At 40.1% G+C, this 19277-nt stretch overlaps 1 protein-coding gene and 1 pseudogene across 2 annotated transcripts in view; both read right to left on the minus strand.

The window, feature by feature from the left end:
* Positions 1 to 19277, minus strand: part of LAMA1 (laminin subunit alpha 1) — a 152606-nt gene that overhangs the window by 110341 nt on the left and 22988 nt on the right. The window contains exons 2-3 of the mRNA XM_082353446.1: positions 17034 to 17204; positions 16728 to 16840 (exon numbers count right to left, since the gene is read on the minus strand). Of these exons, the coding sequence (XP_082209572.1) occupies positions 16728 to 16840; positions 17034 to 17204 (284 nt within the window). The remainder of the gene's footprint in view (positions 1 to 16727; positions 16841 to 17033; positions 17205 to 19277) is intronic.
* On the minus strand, positions 1763 to 6748 carry LOC309610544 (syntaxin-17 pseudogene; annotated as a pseudogene). The gene has a single exon. The product of its transcript is annotated as a syntaxin-17 pseudogene (transcript).

A 19277-nucleotide genomic window follows, 5' to 3' on the forward strand; every position in this document is an offset into this window, starting at 1 on the left:
TAGCATCACTACAGTAAGTGCATGGCCTCCCAAGGGTACCATTTTAAAGGATTCTATGAGTTATGATTGTTTTAAAAAATATTAGAGTTTATTTTAAAATTCAATATAAAAAGCACTGCTTAAGTGATGGCTGTGACCCACAAATACAAGGAAATTTGCAGGATGTGTGGGTGGGATGGAAACGCTCTTAATTTTATTGTCTAAGGACTAAATTCAGTGCTATGTATTTCTGCACTGGCCACCATTAAAAACTGAGGCTGCTGGACATTTGGTGAGGAAACACAAGATTTTAAGAAAAGTGCAAATGAACAGCATGTGTAATTTCAAAGCAAGCCTGCCTTACAGAATATATGGGTGTTTGGGTGAAGCAGAGTGAATAATAGCCCATCTCAATTTTAATATACAGAAGCAACACGGTATGAGAGTAACAGAAGTTTTTGTAGCTCAACAGACCTAGTTTACATCCTGGCTTCACCCTTTTGTAGTTGAATAACCCTCTGCAAATTATTTAGCTTCTCTGAGACCCAGTTTCCTTACCTGTAAAATGTCTAGTGAAGTGCCTGGCAAACAGAAAATATTCCATAAATATCAGTTCCTCTGTAAGGGTGGGTTTTTTTTTTTTCAAACTAAGGGTCAAAACCCTTTGGTAGATTATGAAACCAATTTAGTAGGTTACAACTAGCATATTTTAAAAACTGAAACAACAAAAAACATCAGAGTACACTGCACATAATGGTAAGTATTGTTCCATAACGCATATGCTGAGTTTTGATATAAATGCATTTTTTACTGTGGATTACAACCAAAAAGTTTCAAAGTCTCTGTTCTACAGAGAAATTCTCAGATTATTATATTAAAAAGGCTTTAGCAGTGCTGCCTTTATCCAAATGAGACTCTGTAAATTTTAAGAACTTAAAGTGTTCCTTACCTTCTAACTTGTTGCAGTAAAAATAAGACATGAATCATAGAGAAGATAAATTTAATCTGGTACTGTAGGGCATTAAATTCAATTTTAAGATTGGTTTCTGTGTTATATTGACTAATTTATACTTCTAAATACTTCTAAATAATTTATACTTCTAATATACTAATTTATACTTCTTTATAGTTTATAGGTATATCATGTATAGTTGATTAAACACATCTAGAAATTTCTACAAAAAGTTGGCTATTAGGTTCTATTATGGGGAAATTAGATACAATTTCTAAATAATTTTAAATTATAAAACTTTTAAAAAGGATTGCAACTTGCCTCAGCATGAAGACTGTTAGAGTAATATTCCCATCCTGATGAGTAGTAAAAATCAAAGGCCTATATGAGCACATACAGTGATGTCCCACACTGGCTCAGTAAAAAGGAGAGCTCCCAAAACAAAATGTGAAGGTCAATAACAGGCCTCTTTTCTCCTTCAGGTCTTGATGTAAAACCAGCCTGACAGTAGAATGAGTCCCTAGTGCTGTTAAGATGGTGAGCTAGCCAATTTTAGCTTAGTAGAATAGGAATTTTAGGTTGGCTGAAGGGTAGCATACTAGAAATTACAGAATTCAATGATACAGCTGAATCTTGATATAACTGTATCTTAAATTTATAATTTTAGCTGACCAGGCCAGATTGGCTATTATTAGAACCTATGGGACTGAAATTTAGGAATCTTGTTTCAAATTAGCACCCTGGGCAATTCTGATTCTCATTCTGGTTTGAATGCCCTGTGTTAAAGGGACAGCAAGGATCTGAAAATATAAAAAGATGGAGTTCAAAAGTACTTATCCCAACCTTACAGGTATCCAATATCAAATAGTGGATCAGAATCTGACACTCAGAGTACTTCCTTCTTGGTATTATATTAAAGATATGAGTCAGCAGGTTGCAATACTTGATGTTTTCCAGTTATTTAAGAACAATAAGAAATGGTGTGTTGCTTCATTGGAATTCATTGGTGAGAAGCAAAAAGTATGAAAGAGAAAGGTCTCTTTAGATTAGACATAGAAGTAAAAGGTAGCAATCAATAAAAGTTATTAAGAGTAAACTCAGCAAGAGAGAAGTGATAAACCATTCAACAACCTGATGAATCCATTTGGCTCCTGAGCAGAGAGTTCACACCTTCTGTGGTGTAGGTGCCCTTTCCTCTGTCCTCAGAAAAGAATAAAGAATAAGGCAAAAGGTGGTTCCTTCTTATTTCAAATGAGTTGAGAGTACAGGATAAGTCTGCCCATAATCTTAAGTTCTTTTTTCCTAAGTTTAAAACTTTTCTGCTATTTGAGATAGACATTGGGTTGGGCTGAGCCATGCTTGCTGTCAATGTCAAGTGTTGAGATTAGCACCACAAATCCTCCACCAGGACTGAGTCTTGGCATCAGGCTGTGTCCATCATCAACCTTGAATGTGAGAAAAGGCAAGCATGAGTGCCATTCTTGGGGAGAAACAGCAGCTGTGCAAGGTGAAAGAAATCACAGGAGACAGCAAAGCCTGGGGAAAAGGATGGTAGTAACAGAAGTGAGGTAGAAAGCTAGTTCTTAGCTCCTCCAACTGCCAGCTGAAGAGCCTTAGGGTCAAACACTCCCTGCACAGCAAGTACATGAGCTCCCTGAAATTGTAAGATGCCCCAAGAAATGATCTGGTGTTCCCCCCTTGCTTATTTTTTAGCTCAAACTCTAACAACGTTGAAAGTATTTGGAGATCGACACCTCTCTTTCTCTCACTTTCTTTTTTACCTAGAGGTTACAATAGAGGATGAACAGAGATGGCAGCCAATACCAAAAAAAACCCAAAAAAACAACAACAAAAAACAAACAAAAAAAACAAAACAGATTATGAGAAAAGTCTGCATTACACATGGGTAGAATTCACCCCATAAGTCAAAGAACTTTTCAAAATTACAAGGGCGGGAAGGCAGAGGGGACTAGATATTTGAGGTGTTAAGAGACAGGCTGTTAAAGTCCCCCACTATTATTGTGTTACTGTTGATTTCCTCTTTTATAGCTGTTAGCAGCTGCCTTATGTATTGAGGTGCTGCTATGTTGGGTACATATATATTTATAATTGTTATATCTTCTTCTTGGATTGATCCCTTGATCATTATGTAGCGTCCTTCCTTGTCTCTTGTAACATTCTTTATTTTAAAGTCTATTTTATCTGATATGAGTATTGGCACTCCAGCTTTCTTTTGATTTCCATTTGCATAGAATATCTTTTTCCATCCCCCCACTTTCAGTCTGTATGTGTCCCTAGGTCTGAAGTGGGTCTCTTGTAGACAGCATATATATGGGTCTTGTTTTTGTATCCATTCAGTGAGCCTGTGTCTTTTGGTTGGAGCTGTATAAAAAAATAAATTAAAAAAAATTCAAAAATTCAAAAAAAAAAAAGAGACAGGCTGACAGAGCAAGCTTAATGACTGGCTTTATAAGTCTACCACTTGAGACTCTGTGTTCTTTATTTACAGAAAGGCAGAAAAAAGAGTTCGGAGAAGAAGCCAGTGTAACAAATTAAGATATCTGAAAGAGAAGTCAGGCCTTTCTTTCCATTTTCTTACACTGTTTGTTTCCTTCACTTGAAACTATTGTTAGACCAAATTGCAATAGGGTTCACCAAATGGACTCCATTATGCAATTCAATTGTGCCCCTTGCTAGATCCTGATTTCCCTATTTGATACAAAAAGCTACTGAACTTCCATTCTTTTCTCTGCTAAAATGCCTAAATAATCTATATTTAGGAGATAAAGAAGCATATTTACAATATGCTTAGCCTTGGAGTCTCCATGTCAGAGTTATGGAAGAAACTATTCTGAAAACTGTCCTTCCGTAACCCAACATGTTCACACATCACAAGTCCTTATCAAAGTTATGGGTTGGGTTTTCACATTTCCAGGTAAAAAGTCTGCTCCCTGGCAGTCCTTAAACTTTACCTGACAAACACCGTACACCCTCAGTCCAGGCTCCTCAGTCTCTAACATCCCCATTAACACCCCAGCAAACAACAAAATATATCCACTTACCATGGTTCAATCCCACTTGAGCATCAATAGCCACTATTTTGATATAATCATGTTCCAAAAGCTGACGAGTGTCCAACAGCAGCAAAGGATAGACATGTTGGCACCAATAATACTGAAGTTTGGTTTTTAACTGCATTTTTTGTCAGTTTGGCTGGGAAGATTTGGACAGCTGGAAGTGAGCTTCTCCATCATTTTCTGTTTCTTTCTTTGTAACAATTTTCCACCTGTGAAGCCCACCACCCCACCACCAAGTGCAGCTGCAATTCCTGCCACTTTGAAGCCTGCAAGGAGGCCAGTCGGGCCCCCACCACTCCTCCGATGAGGGCACCTGCCACAGGCAGAGCTGCCAGCTTGTATTTTGCAGCTTTCCCCAAGTTTTTGGTTCCCTCTTCAACACTCACAGCAGCACTGTTGACATGGTCTTCAACGCTGTCAATCTTCTCCTGCTGAGAATTCACTAGGAGAGAGAAATCAGTGACCAGTTGGCTAAGTTCAATTAAGTCCGCTTCTAAGGTTTCCCATGATTCTGCAGCATTTTGATCTCGAGGAATTTCAGGCAACACATATATCTGAGTCATACTCTGAGAATCAGCTTCATCTTCAGTAGCGTGAAATGTTCCACCAACAGTCATGGATCTGGTCAAAGAAGGCTGTAATAAGGTTTCTTCATCATTAAATTGTTTCTTAAGTTCTTCTACAGATTCTAGATGGAGTTGAAGAAATTCTGCTGTGGGGTGCTGATGCTTCTTCTTTCACAGGCTCTATCATTCTCTTCAGAAGTCCTAGGTCATCCCTTTGGACTTTCAAACAAAGCTTCTACATTTCTCGGATACTGGAGTGGAGTTGCTGAACTGTACGTCCTGCATTGATATGCTCTTCATGCAACTTGTCCCAGATTCTGCGCCTCTGATACTTCTCAATATTTAGCTGGTGCTTTCTTAACCTCTCCAGGTCTGTTGGGATTACTATCTTAGTAAATTTCTGAAGAGCTGCTTCAAGACGGTGTAATTTCACTTTTTCTTCATCTTCAGACATCCTAAAAAAACGTTGTGTCTCTTCTATTTGCAACAACTACCTTCTCCACTCATGTAGAATAACCTGATGCCCTGCTTCCTGTGGGGCGCCCCTCCCGCGCGCGGGGCTGGCACCCAGCCCACGTTGCGGCCAGGGCCTTATGCCCCCGAGGCGGCCTCTCGCGATCCTGTTTAAGCTCTTTGACCCAGAAATCCCATTTCCTGGAATCTGCGCTAAAACATAATCAGCACTGCAGCCGCAAAACTATTCAGATGTTTGTTGCAGTGTAATTTATAAAATTACAATCACCTTAAATGTTCAACAATGTGAGCAGGTTAAACAAATCTCTGTATAACCAGATGATGACACATTATTCTGCCTTTAAAAATTATTGCAGAAATTTAGATGCCAGCCATGAAGAAGAAATTGGTACTGCCTGGCCCTCTGGCAATAAACAACTAGAAACTGGACAGAAGGGTTTTCTACTGAAGCCACTTTCTAGGCTGGTGTGTCAATGTCTCACAAAGTTAAATGTGCACACGTCCTTTGGCCAAGCAATTTCACTCCTTGAGAAATAAAAACATATGTCCAGAAAGACTTTTATAGAATGTTCACTGCAGCTTTATTTACAATAGACAAAACTGTAGCAACTAGTAGACTAAAAAGTTCTGGAGATCTAATGCACAATATTGTGATTATAGTCAACAATACTGGATTATAAACGTCAGAGTTGGAATTGTTTTCAATACAGAAAAAGAAATGATAATTATGTGATGTGATAAAGGTGTTAACTAACACTGCTGTAGTAAGCATATTGCAATATATAAACCTATCAAACCAACGTGTTTTGTACCTCAAACCTACACAACGTTATTTTCAATTATATCTAAATAGATGAATAAAACAGAATAAAATAAAATAGGCACTGATAGAAGAAATTATAATAACCCTAACACCCTAACAAGAGGATGGATAAACAAAGTTTGGTATATTCACGGAGTGAAATATTGCTCAGAAATAAAAGGAACAAACCACTAAAAGCAACAATGGGGGAATCTCGCAGACATAATGCCAAGAGAAAGAAGCCAGACACAAGAAAAACAGGCTGTGCGATTGCATTTATATGACGTTATATAACAGGCAAAGCCAATCTAAGTGAAAAAGTATTCAGAACAGTGGTTCCTCTGGCCAGCGGGTGACGGGGAGGGGAGCTGGTGGAGAACTGAACGGGATGGACACAGGGGAACATTCTGGGTGATGGAAATGCTCTGCATCTTGATAGCGGTGAGGCTTATACATGTGTCTGTATTTGTCAAAGTTCATCCAACTATACCCTTAAGATGTTTGCACATCACTGCATGTAAATTGTATCTCAATAGAAAGAAAAAATGAAAGACAACTGTTATGATCGCATTGGATGCACTATTTTAGCTCCACAAACAGGCCTTTCCTGTGCTGCTCTCTCCCAGGCACCTTTCCTCACTCCCAGCTCCTTTCCTCCACCTGGTCCTACGTTCGGGTTGTTTCTCTGATGCTCTGAGCTGCCCTTCCTATGTGTGTCCCAGGCCTGCTCAGCTCCCCTGACCCCCATATCAGGCAGCAGAAGGGATCCGCTTACCTGCCTCTTTCCCCAGCTAGCCCAGAAGCCCCTGAGGACCACGGTCAGCCTTAAGCAACAATTTAAGTACAGTGATGATACCAACATTTACATGGAACCTACGGCTTGTTGAATACTTTCCCTGGATGTTACGAATCATTAAATATAGACAACGCTCTCAGGTATGCTGGAATGGATCAGAAGATAATTCCTGGGTGTTAGGATCACAAGGGAGTTTTTTTTAACAATTCTTTTCTTATGTTAAAAAAGTTCTGCTTCTGTATCAGAATAAAGGAAGTTCTATATAGAGAAAAGTTCCACTGAAGACATAAAAAGCACATGAGTTATTTTGAGGGCTAGCAGAGGTATTCAGGAGCTACTTTGTTTTTTTACTTCGTTACAGCTTTCTTTTTAAAGATGAAGATGTTAGATGTTCCAATTTGAATACACTGCTAAGTAAAACGCAGAAAAAAAAAAAAAAGCAAACACTAGAATGGATTCCAAAACGTATTTTTCAAAGAAAAATTTTTTCAGAAACTAAAACATCTTTTTTTTTTAGCTTTACTATAACAGGAAGAAATAATTCCAGAACAGACCTCCCTTTCTTTCCATAAATATACAAAACGCTTTATTTTGAAGCCAAAACAGTTGGAGATATGAAAAGTATATTTTGACAGAGTCCTGCAAAACTCTCTTCACTCATTTCCCAGAACCCTCCCAAGGCCGATCTAAGAAGCCCTGTAGAGCAAGCAACACTGTAACAGTACGGCCAACACTCTGCCATTTAAAACAGAAAAAGAAAAAAGGGGGAAGGTTTGGTAAACTAAGTTGTGCTAACTGGAAAAATGGTTATGCTTTACTGTTTGGCAGACCACCGTTCATGACAGACAAAGGATAAAGCTTAAAAATAAATCTTGCCAGGAAAGGAAGCTCCACATATGGCCTCAATTATTTTCATGTATTCAGCTCACTAGTCATTAACATTGAACAATTTAAGGTATAATATCTGTATTGCCACTTGGTCCTATAGCTCCTCACATCACCTAAAGATAAAGGTATAGCCCCTAAAAGGTAAGCTATGGGAGACCAGCAGAGAGAAGCCTCTTTTCAGAAGTGAGGAGGCAGTGGGGGGTTCAGACACGTCTCAAAGTCTTTACCCCTCTTCCCGTGGCAGGCTGCAGTTGCCTCATGTTTTCTCCACTTGAATCTTTGCCCACTTCAGAGACTGGGAGGTCCAAAGAGCACAGAGGAAGATGCTGTGTGACACTGAGGCCAGGTCTTAAAGGGATGCAACTTCTGCCTCTTTCTCTGGAACACTTGTGCTGGAGCCATGAACTGCCCTATTTGCAATGCTGCCTCAGGGCTGCCATGCTGTGAGGAAGCCCCTAGTCCACAAGGAGAGTCCACACAGATAAGCCCTGAGACCACATGAAGGGAGGGCCTTGGCCAGCCCTCAGCTGCCCCAGCGCCCCCTCCCCCAGCTGCCCAGACCCCCTCCCCAGCTGCCCAGACCCCCTCCCCCAGCTGCCCAGACTCCCTTCCCAGCTGCTTAGACCCCCTCCCCAGCTGCCCAGACCCCTTCCCAGCTGCCCAGCACCCCCTCCCCAGCAGCTCCACCCCAAGGACTGCAGCCTGAGATACAACCACTCACAGTCAAGCCCTTCCTGAAACGTTGACCCCCAGAAACAAACCCAGAAAGATATAAGATGAATGTTGCTTTAAGCCCTAAAGTTTGGCAGTGGTCTCTTACAAAGCAGTAGATAATTGGAAAAGCCACTGTGTAGGAGAAAACAAAATGAGATAGTAAAAATGTGAAAACAAAAGACAGAAATATCTCTGAGACAAGCAGCTTCATGGAGAATAGGACGGAACAGATAAAAATGAAGGAGAAGAATTTCGTGTGGCTTACTTCCAAATCATAATGAAGGGCTTGATTTCTTCCAACCTATTCATTTTGCCAAACAAATTCAAGAAAAATCTGAAATTGGTTGAGCCCAGTATGAAGTAATATAAAATTGAAATAAAATCATTTTGAATAAATACAAGTACACAGTCATGGTCATTTCTACCAGGGTTTCCAGGAACAATTTCTGCCTGAACTCTTTTAACAAACACCCAAGACTCATTTGTAATGAGAAGCTCCAATTTACATGCAACTCTTGTTCTAAAAGTCTTTCAAGATTTTCTGCCTTAAGAATGTGAAATTTGCCTGTTCTTTTTTTATTTACCGTGCCAATGTGCTTAGCAAACACTTTACATTTGGACGATACAATAATAAACCTCAATCCAGCTCTGGCCAATTTTTCAGACATTTTTTGGGGAAAAAAAACAACAGCAGACATCCAGATTAATGAGGTTTTATAAAACCCAGTAAACAAGCAGCTCTTGTCTAAAGGTTTGCATAAAACAAAGGCCCTTCTGTGATTATGTGCCCACAACAAAGTGTTACTTCCTAATTAAACCTACACAGAGTATAAAGCACTGCTTCAAAAAAGCAGCCTTTATTTTCAATGCCATAGGAAATGTTTCCTTTTTTACGAAACACACTTTGTCTTCTAAGGGGACATTACACATTTTTACTCACAAATCTGACCACTCCCAGTGAACATTTTGCCCAGGTTTAAACATTTTGAAAGGAGATTACTAAACATTGATTCATTTTGCTGCTTCTTGGCCAAAAATCACATGTTAGAGAGCACCCAGATTTACCATGAGAGAAGCGTTGATACTCTGCCCCATTCCCAGGGGAGAGGACCCCGCTGAGTGACAAAGAAAACAGGGGTTTAGGAAGAACCCAGACACTCCCAAATCAGGAGGAAATTGTCAGAGCTCCTGCCAGCCTACCCAGGAAATCGTAACAGAAAGAGAAACAATGATGGGAGACCAGGAACAAATGAGGTGAGACTGTGTGGGTGATGTGGAAGGAACCAGAAGTCGTGGTGTCCAGCCCCAGTTGCAGCAGGTACAGCCATGTGACACTGGGCAAGCCAGTGGACCACTCTGCGCTGCCACTTCCTCACCTGCAAAGAGGGGGCCATCTCCTCTCCAGGATTGTTGGAGATGAAGTAATATGGATGAGAAAAAAATGCCGTAGAGTCTATAACCTATACCTATATAGATACCTATATATATGTATACAGACACACATATGCATAGTATATGAATACACAATATATAGGTTGAGTGTTCCTATACATATGTAGATTCTATATGCTACGTAGATAACATACTGTATATATTCTATATACTATAATACTAAATTCTATATATTATATATAGATTCCTATACATATACACGATATATATGAATATATGTATAGATTCCTATACACAACAGGCAATGAACATTTCTTTTGAAAGGGATACTCAAAACTAACCAGAAACTTGCCATATGAGCCTTGAAAATGATTTGTATGCACTGCACTCCTTCACTGGCATGCAATCCTTTCTCACTGAAACCTCAAGTTATTACCCATAACAGAAAAGCAACCAACATGTCAGGCGTGGGAGCTATTATGCAAATCATGGGTAAGCCATAGAGTAGGATGTTAACGCAGATTTAAAATTATTAATAATGATTTTAGTTATATTGGGAAATGATCATGCTATAAAGTTAAATAAAACATCAGGACACAAACATATTTGTCACAAACCTCAGCCGGAAGGATGATATCGTTCAAGAATGCAGACAGGGATGAGTTCTACCCTTGAATTACTTCAACTAAGGCTCAGTTCTGCCATTTGTCAAAAGGAGATAACGCAGAACCAAACTCATAGTGTGATTACGAGGGTTCCATGAGCTAGTCCAGAGCAAGGGTTCCGCAGAAAGCCTGGCCTGCAGGAGTATGGAATAAACGGCAGCCCTATGACTGCATTATTAATTTAAATACATAGACATGCATGCAGAAGTCTAAAAGCAAGTACACTGATGTTACTGGTGGTCGTGTCAGAGTGAAGGGATGACAGGTTTTTCTGTCTCTTTACACTTATCTGTACCTTCCAATTTTCCTACAGTGAGCCTATATTACTTCCCTAATTAAGAAAAAAACAAGAATTATTGACCTATGAGTTTATTTTCTGGAAATCTGCATAATTGCACTTCTTAGCTAAACCTATTAGCTAACTCTAATTAGACTGTATCTTGCTTAATGTTTCCCATGTGATACCTGAAGATTTTTAGGACTCCTAAGTCATTTGTGGACTACCAGTGTGTCAAGGGAAAGGAAACTCATATTTTTTATAAGGAATTTGTCAGGTACTCAACCAGGAACCCTCCTTCATTCTTTTTTTTTAAATGGAAGTATAGTTGATTTACAATGTTGTATCAGTTTCAGGTATAGAGCAACGTGGTTCAGTTTTATATGTATATTCTTTTTCAGATTCTTTTCCATTAAGTTATTACAAGACATTGAATATAGTTTCCTGCGCTACACAGTAGGTCCTTGTTGTTTATCCATTTTATATAGAGTAAGTGTTGCATTTTACTTTGTAAGTTGTCCGAAAGCATAGCACCCAACCACCCTTGACACATCTCCACCACGATGCCACACGACCAAAAAGGAATAATAAATAAATACATACAGAAATAAACAGAACTGCTTCCACTTCCCCCACCACTGTCCTTAAAGTCACAGTGTCACCTAAGGCAGCCTCTCAGCTGAGATCCCAGGACACCTAGTCTGTCCACGTACTAGTAGGCAGTCCATGATTTCGCCATGAGGATTATGAATTTTGCATTTTCATTCCGAAGTTAATCTAAAAACTTATAAAAGCATATTCAGAATCTGGCTGACCACTGTATAACAAAATTCTGACCCAGGATTTCAAGGCTGCCGATCTGTGTTCATGTCACTGCCCTGGCACAGTGATCACCTACTGAGATGACAGTATTACTGCCGGTTGCCAAGTGACTGCAAATCCACCTGCTGTACTCTGCTTCTTGGGGTTTGAAGGCACTAGTGGGAGGCAGGGAGGCCAGAGGAGGGAGGCAGGGAGGCTGGAGGAGGGAGACTGCGAGGTTGGAGGCAGGGAGGCTGGAGGAGGGAGGCAGGGAGGCTGGAGGAGGGAGGCAGGGAGGCTGGAGGAGAGAGACTGGGAGGCTGGAGGCAGGGAGGCTGCAGGAGGGAGGCAGGGAGGCTGGAGGAGGGAGACTGGGAGGCTGGAGGCAAGGAGGCTGCAGGAGGGGGACTGGGAGGCTGGAGGCAGGGAGGCTGCAGGAGGGAGGCAGGGAGGCTGGAGGAGGGAGGCAGGGAGGCTGGAGGAGGGAGGTAGGATTTTTCCCCTCTGTCTACTTGCTGTTCCGGTCAGTGTCCTTCGCCCAGCAGCAGTTGGCCCCAGTCTTTGGCTTTCCGGAACTCCCCAGATGAGCCTCCTCACCGTGGCTCAGAGGTGGGGTACTCTCCTGCAAGCCTCTAGCTGTGAGTAACCCCCATCGCCTCCCTCAGTTCCTCCTCAGGGGTTAACTCTGAGTTAGCCAGGCACTCTCTTTCCCAGTCCTCTCACGCCGATTAACCAGTTCCTCCTACTAGACATGTCCCTTTAAATAACTGCTGTGGTTTCTGTTTTCCTGATTGGACCCTGGCTGATAGAAAACAGCATGCATTTCACAGTATTTTAACATTTTTTAACTGTGGTAAAATACATATAACATTAAAATGACCATTCCAGCCATTTTAAGTGCACAATTCAGTGGCATTAGGTACATTCACATTGTTGTGCAACCATCACCGCCATCCGTTTCCAGGATCTCATCATCTTCCCAAACTGAAACTCTGCACCCATTAACACTCACTCCCCATCCCCCTCTGCTCAGCACCTGGCACTTTCTGCCTCCATAGATATGACTATTCTACGGACTGCATGTAAGTGAAATCATACAGTATTTGTCCTTTTGTGTCTGGCTCATTTCACTTAACACATTTTCAAGGTTCATCCACGTTGTTCATACATCACAATTTGCTTCCTTTTTAAGGCAAAATAATCCATTCTATGTACAGACCACATTTCGTTTATCGATTCACTGTTGATGGACACTCGGCTCCTTCCACCTTCCAGCTACTGTGAATAGGCTACTATAACACATGGGTGTGCAAATATCATTTTGAATTCCTGCTTTCAATTCCTTTGGGGATATAGCTAGAAGTGGAATTGCTGGATCATATGGAAATTCTGTTTAACTTTTTGAGAAGCCACCATACTGTTTTCCATAGTGTCGCACCATTTTACATTCCCAACCAGCAATGTACGACGGTTCCAATCTCTCCACACCCTCACCAACCTTTATTTTCTGTTTTTCGATCATAGCCATGTTAATGGGTGTAAAGTGGTATCTCATTGTGGATTTTCTTTTCTCTGATGATGAAAGATGTTGAACATCTTTTTATCTGCCCAGTGTCTTAACTTAGAGTATCTCAAACTGGAAATCCTTGAGTTCTTAAGTTGAGAAACTCTACCATAGGAATACATTTTAATATATTTAATAGAATATATACAGTTTGATATAATTAACAACTAAAAGAATGTTGACAATCATAAAATTCAAGATCTATCAAAGGTGTATGCTCACTCTCTCAGAATGATTTCTTTAAAATTTTAAGTTATCACAAGAGATCCTGGGCTCATGTCCATGGTATAATGCTAAATAATAAACCCTTAAGTCATTGAACAGTGAGCAATAGTTTATGACTGGACACCACCCATGTATATGTTAGTTTTACATTTGTTAAAGTGACGCGTCAGTTTTATCTTTTTTCTTAAAACAAAACTACCGCACTCATTCAATTCCCACAGATTGTTTTCTTTTTAAGTAAGACACTGCTAGATATCAGCGTAAATTCTAAAATATGGTGAATCGATGCAAGAAATGAATAGCAGGCATTATTTTAAAGAAGTAAAGAAATAAATCTAATCGTTCCTCTTGTAACGTGTTACTAAAGCAAACACTCCGTAGTTAAATCTTATTGCAAGCCACACAACGTTTATGGACTTTCTGATAACACCACTTTTTATCTTTTCTTTAGTTTATCTTTCAGGTAACCAAACATTATATACAGAGGCTAAAATGCCATCATTTCTACAGCTGTCATCAACTAGAGAACAAAGAATGGTATCAATGTCTTTGGCATTTGCCAAAACAGAACGAAGCTGACTGATCTGGTCATAAAACCTCAGGGGCTGACATATTTATTAAGTTACATGAACACATTTACAACATGAAATTGTTGATTTCTGATAACACTGAGGTCTGCCTAATTTTACTTTAGAGACCTGTACTTCAGAGTTTACATTTTTATAGGAGTGAAACAAAGCAGTCAATGGGTTATTAGTTGATGGTCATCTTTTAATCAGGCTGTGAATCAAAAAAAGGAGGGGAGTGTGAAAATAAAGCACTGATTCACAGTGCAATTACACACTCACTGCCTCACCTGTGCCAATGTCTGGGCGTGAAGTCAAGCCTCCATAAATGTTAACAGGGAAGGAAAAGGGAAGAGGAAGAAGAAAGGAGGAAGCAGACAGATGTGGTCCCTGCCCTCATGGGCTGTACAATCTAGAAATTAACTAGCAGCTGGTGAATGGTTGGCCTGACAGGGAAACACGCAGACTTTTGACGACAGAAAAGTCATCAGAAGGTATAACCACGTTCTAGAGCTGAGTGTCAATGAGGCCCAGGAAACAAGGACGAGATGAGGAGGAAGGGAGCGAACCGGCTGTCAATACCTAAGCAGGACCCAAATATAGCCTCACTCCTCATGGGACAATCAGCTCTGGTAGCAACAGAGCAGCCAGGATTGCCAACGGTGGGTTCTGGCCAAAAATATTTAACTGGAAAGTAATCAAGACTTTAGAGCTGAGTTTAGTTAATAAGAAATAGAGGGCATAAAGGAACATGTTAACAAAATCACAATGAAACCACCAGACAAATCCAGAATGTGGGATATTCTAGACAACTGGCCTCATCTATTCAAAAATTGAATATCATTTTTAAAAAAGTAAGAGAGGACAATTTAGATTAGAAGAGATTTAACAAGCACATAACAGGCATCAAATGCTATGGTGTTCCTTACTGATCCTGGTTTGAAAAAGAAAAATAAAAGCTATAAAAGACATTGGTGGCTAAATTGGGACAATTGGATATGGATGGAGAAATAGTTACTAGGAAATTACTGTTAGTTTTGTTAGCTAATGGCCTGGTGCCTATTCAGAACAAATGTCCTATTTTCTGAAGATACAAAAAATCTTGTATTGGTCCAATGTCACCATGACTGCAATTCACTTGGAAAGTGTTCCCAAGATGAAACAAATGTGGCAAACTGCTTAAAAATTCCTGAATCTCGGGGGTGGGTATGTGTGTGTCACAATAATACTGTTTTCTACATATTCAAAAATTTTCACAATAAAAAGGCTCAATAAATAAATATATCTGAGAAAGGTTTGCTCAGCGATAATCATATTGCACTTTTTTTAAACTGAAAGCACAGTAGAAACTTTACGTTGTGTAAAAGGTAAAGAAAATTCTGAGTATTTTGTTATTTTAAATAATCTCAATTTAGAAGCTTATCTAAAAACACTAGAAAGTACTTAGAAGCCTATAACTCTGTATCTATGCTGGTGTTTGAATATGCCTTAAAGACCTAAAACTGAGGCCCCCGAATTCCTCAAGCTGATTCAGTCCAACTTACAGCAAAAAGATCTCCTGTTAGGAGAAGTCGAAATTGACAAATTGCAAGATAAACAACAGTTGAACATGGATTTGAAGTCTATTTGTAAAATGTCCAGCTGTTAATTTGGCCAAACTCACGTAGTATCGCATTTGTAATGATGAAAATGTTGTAGTTTTTCCCTTAAAGAAGGAAAATACATTGAAAAGATGATGAGAAAACCAACATTTCCTGCAGAAGCAATCTTACCACTGAAACAAAAACAAAAACCAGGGCAAAAAGGGGCTTTTTTCTCTTTTCCTTCAGGCAGATTTGAAAATACAAAGGCATGACATATTAATTCAGGATTCGTGGCTGGAAACACCCAGAAGTATTATTTCACTTATGTTGATACTATGAACCTGAACTTTAAAAATGTCTCCTGAACTTCACATTTTACTACCTCATTTACTGTTACGATTAGAGATCAAAAGTTCCTTGTACATGAACAGACACAGTATTGTCTTGTTTTCTACTTAAAATCCTGCATATTTTTTCATGATCACTAATTCAAAGAATTATGACTCTTCATCATGAGATCTCCAAAATTCCTATTTCAATCCTACAGTGCACATTTCAACTAGTTGTCTCTTTCAAGGATATTTCACACGACAGTGATGAGTTCTAACCCAAGAGAAACGGAATGCACATAAATAAGGAGGCTATGCCATCACTTTTCTGGAGAACTGAAATCAGAAATTTGACAATAGCTGCCACCTTTCTTTTTCATCCTTTCCACTCAGATTTCTTTCCTTCTCCTTCCCTTCCCCAGAAATATTTGGAGCAGCCAGAGCCCATATCATATTTCTCTCCATTCTCCTATGTGGTCTTAAAGCAAAGCAAGGGGATGCAAGTGGGGTCTGAGCCATTTTTAAACCCTGCCTTTCCCAGCTCGTGCTGAAGGCTTGCTCACAGCAGTAATGGACAACCCTAGGTACGTACAGCCCTCGCAGACAGTGTGACAGGGGTGAGGCAGTGTCCACAGGTTTAAGACTATCCTCTTTTGTTTACAAGCTTTGTTTTCTACGTAGAACCCTTTTACAACAGCTGCATAGCGAAAACAGCAAGATAACAAGCTCAAAAGGCCGGAAATGCATGTGTTTTGTGACCCCACCTGCAGTGTGTGTGGACACCTGGGTACCGCCTGGCACGGCATCCTGGGCGGATGGATGATCAGCGTCCCAACATAGCTTCTAAGAACATCAAACCACGTGGAAACACTCCACTCATCTCCCCAAGGATACCCGGGCATGATAAACGTGACAAGAAACGGTACCAACTTCTGTGTCTCAACTTAAATCCACCGGGTGGAAAAACAGTGAGACCAGAATGTAAACATATTAAGAAACAAGTGGACTTTCCGGAAGCTCATGAGATTACCACCCAGCAACCCACAGGCATCCTGCAGTGGCTCTGGCCTTACCCACCTGTCTCAAGTCCAGAGTGATTGTGACCCAGTGGTACTCTCTCCCGTTTTGGATGCTGGGACTCTGCCACCAGTTATTCGTGCCATCGATGGCATTTGATATGGGATGGCGTTCTGTTGAAAGAAAACAAAAACACGCAACGCTCTCAGCTTCTGGTTTAAGTTTTTTAACTTCTAAGCTGTAAAATCAGTGGAAATGAACAGCGGCGAGGAGAACGCAGGTCTGCGTCTCCCTAACACAAGCCTCCAGTAGTCGGTTCGGAAGGTGTACATTCCCACGGGTCCTCCCGAAGGGGGCGCCACTTGCCTTTGGGGTTGGCACTGCTGCCGTCGCAGAGCCGGCACTGGGCGTTGCGCATGGCCCTCCTGGGCACGTGCTCCACCAGCTTGCAGTAGGTCTCCGGCCCCTTCTCCCCGCAGGTCGCGTTGGTGCTGATGTGGGCATTGCTGGCAAGGTTGAGAATGGCAGGGAACAGCCCTGAAAGTCAAAAGGCACCAGATCAGCTCTGCCACTTGAAACCAAAAGGTCAGATCACTTCATCTCACTTTGCAAGCAAATCGGAAAGAGATGGCAAACTTAACAGTTACCAAAGGGGAAAGGAGGGGAGAGGGATGAATTAGGAATTTGGGATTAACAGATACACACTACTGTGTATAAAACAGAGAAACAACCAGGACCTACTGTATATAGCACAGGGAACTCTACTCAGTATCGTATAATAACCTATAATGGAAAAGAATCTGAAAAAGAATATATTTATATATATAACTGAATCACTTTACACCTGAAACATTGTAAATCAACTATACTTCAATTAAAAAAAAAATAGAAAGAGGGGAGTTCCCTGGTGGCCTAGTAGTTAGGACTTGGCACTTTTACTGCTGTGGCCTGGGTACAATCCCTGGTTGGGGAACTGAGATCCCACAAGCCGTGTGGTGTGGCCAAAAAAAAAAAATTAATTTTAAAAAATAAAATAATAAATAGAAAAAAAAAGAAATAAAAAGATGGTAAGTTCACATGCTGAGTGGAGGGAGCCCTATAGGAAAGCAGTATATATGTCAGTTTCATTTACATGAAATTCTAGGACAAGCAAAGCTCATCTATAGGAAAAACCGAACAGCAGTTGCAAAGGATGGGGACTAACCATGAAGGGACTGGAGGGAACTTTGTGGGGTTGGGCTCCATTCTCTACCTGATAAAGGTTTGCATTGCACAGGCACACGCAGGTGTGAAAAATCACAGAATGCACAAGGTTTGGGGAGATTTGTGTATTCCACTATAGGTTGATGTGACCTCAAAAAATAAAAAAAGTCATAAAAAAAATTTTTTTTTAAAAAGAGTCATAAAAATATTGATGCAAATGTTGAACAGTTTAGGAGCAAAGTATACTTAGGTCTTTAACTCACTTGGAAATGCATCAAAAAATTAAGCTGGATTGAAGGGTAGAGATGGATACATGGACGGACAGGTGAGGAAGAGAGTAGGTAAATGTTCGTTGCCGAATCTAGGTAGGAACATAGATGTTCACTGTACAATTCTTTCCACTTTTCTGATTGAAAATGTTCATAATAAAATGTTGGGAAAGTAGGTTTTAAGACAAGGTTCAAATGACCCCAAACCCGTATTTGCCACTGAAATTCAAGGAACTTTCACTTAGGACATCCATCCTGTGTTCACTTTGTTCCAGGCGCCTCTGCTAGTACTTACGAGGTCTTTCCTATGATTATCTAGGATTTCTCTCTCTTTGCTTTTCTTTACTGCCTGTTTGCTTTGGCGAAGAAAACATTAGAACACAAAGATCCAGTTTTCAAAATTCTCTTCAAGTCAGTATGAATCTCTGTCTTTGTATAATCTCTTTGTCTCCAGAGATTTTTATCTTTAAGCAGCTGATCCAAACTCTTCAGAAAACAACCTTTGGATGACTGTGAGAAAAATAACTCCATTAGGTTCTTCAGAGATTTGACTTTATCTTGGTAAAGAGGATCATAGCAGTGAAGATTCTATAAAGTTCTAGAAAGGATGGGGCAAGTGATACAGAAGAGGGCTTCTTCACGAATGGATGTTGTGAACTCAGGTAGTGTGAGGAGGAGGGGTTTCAGTTAAGTGGGCTTCCTCTAATTTACCAGAACTTGACTCAAGATCACAGAAGATAAACTTTTCTTTATAAAGAGCATAGAGTCAATATTATTTCTAAAATATTTCTTTTCCAGTGAAATTTGAAAAAGCACAATATAATTTTAGTAATCTAGAAGGAATTCATGTATTTAATTTTTATTTTTTAGGTACTGCTTAATATTTTCAATGACCTTTTCTTTTTTTTTTTTCCTTTGGCCACGCCTCATGGCTTGTGGGATGTGGGATCTTAGTTCCCCAACCAGCAGTTGAACCCAGGCCCTCAGCAGTGAGAACGCGGAGTCCTAACCACTGGACTGCCAGGGAATTCCCAACCTTTTCTATTACAAATATTTTAATAATTTAAATTATAAAATAAAAATGGTTATTTTTATGAGTTGCTATATTAAAAAAAAACTCACCATGCATCTATTAAAA

The sequence above is a fragment of the Balaenoptera borealis genome, assembly GCF_965194805.1.
Source record: "Balaenoptera borealis genome assembly, chromosome: 14".
Lineage (NCBI taxonomy): Eukaryota > Metazoa > Chordata > Mammalia > Artiodactyla > Balaenopteridae > Balaenoptera > Balaenoptera borealis.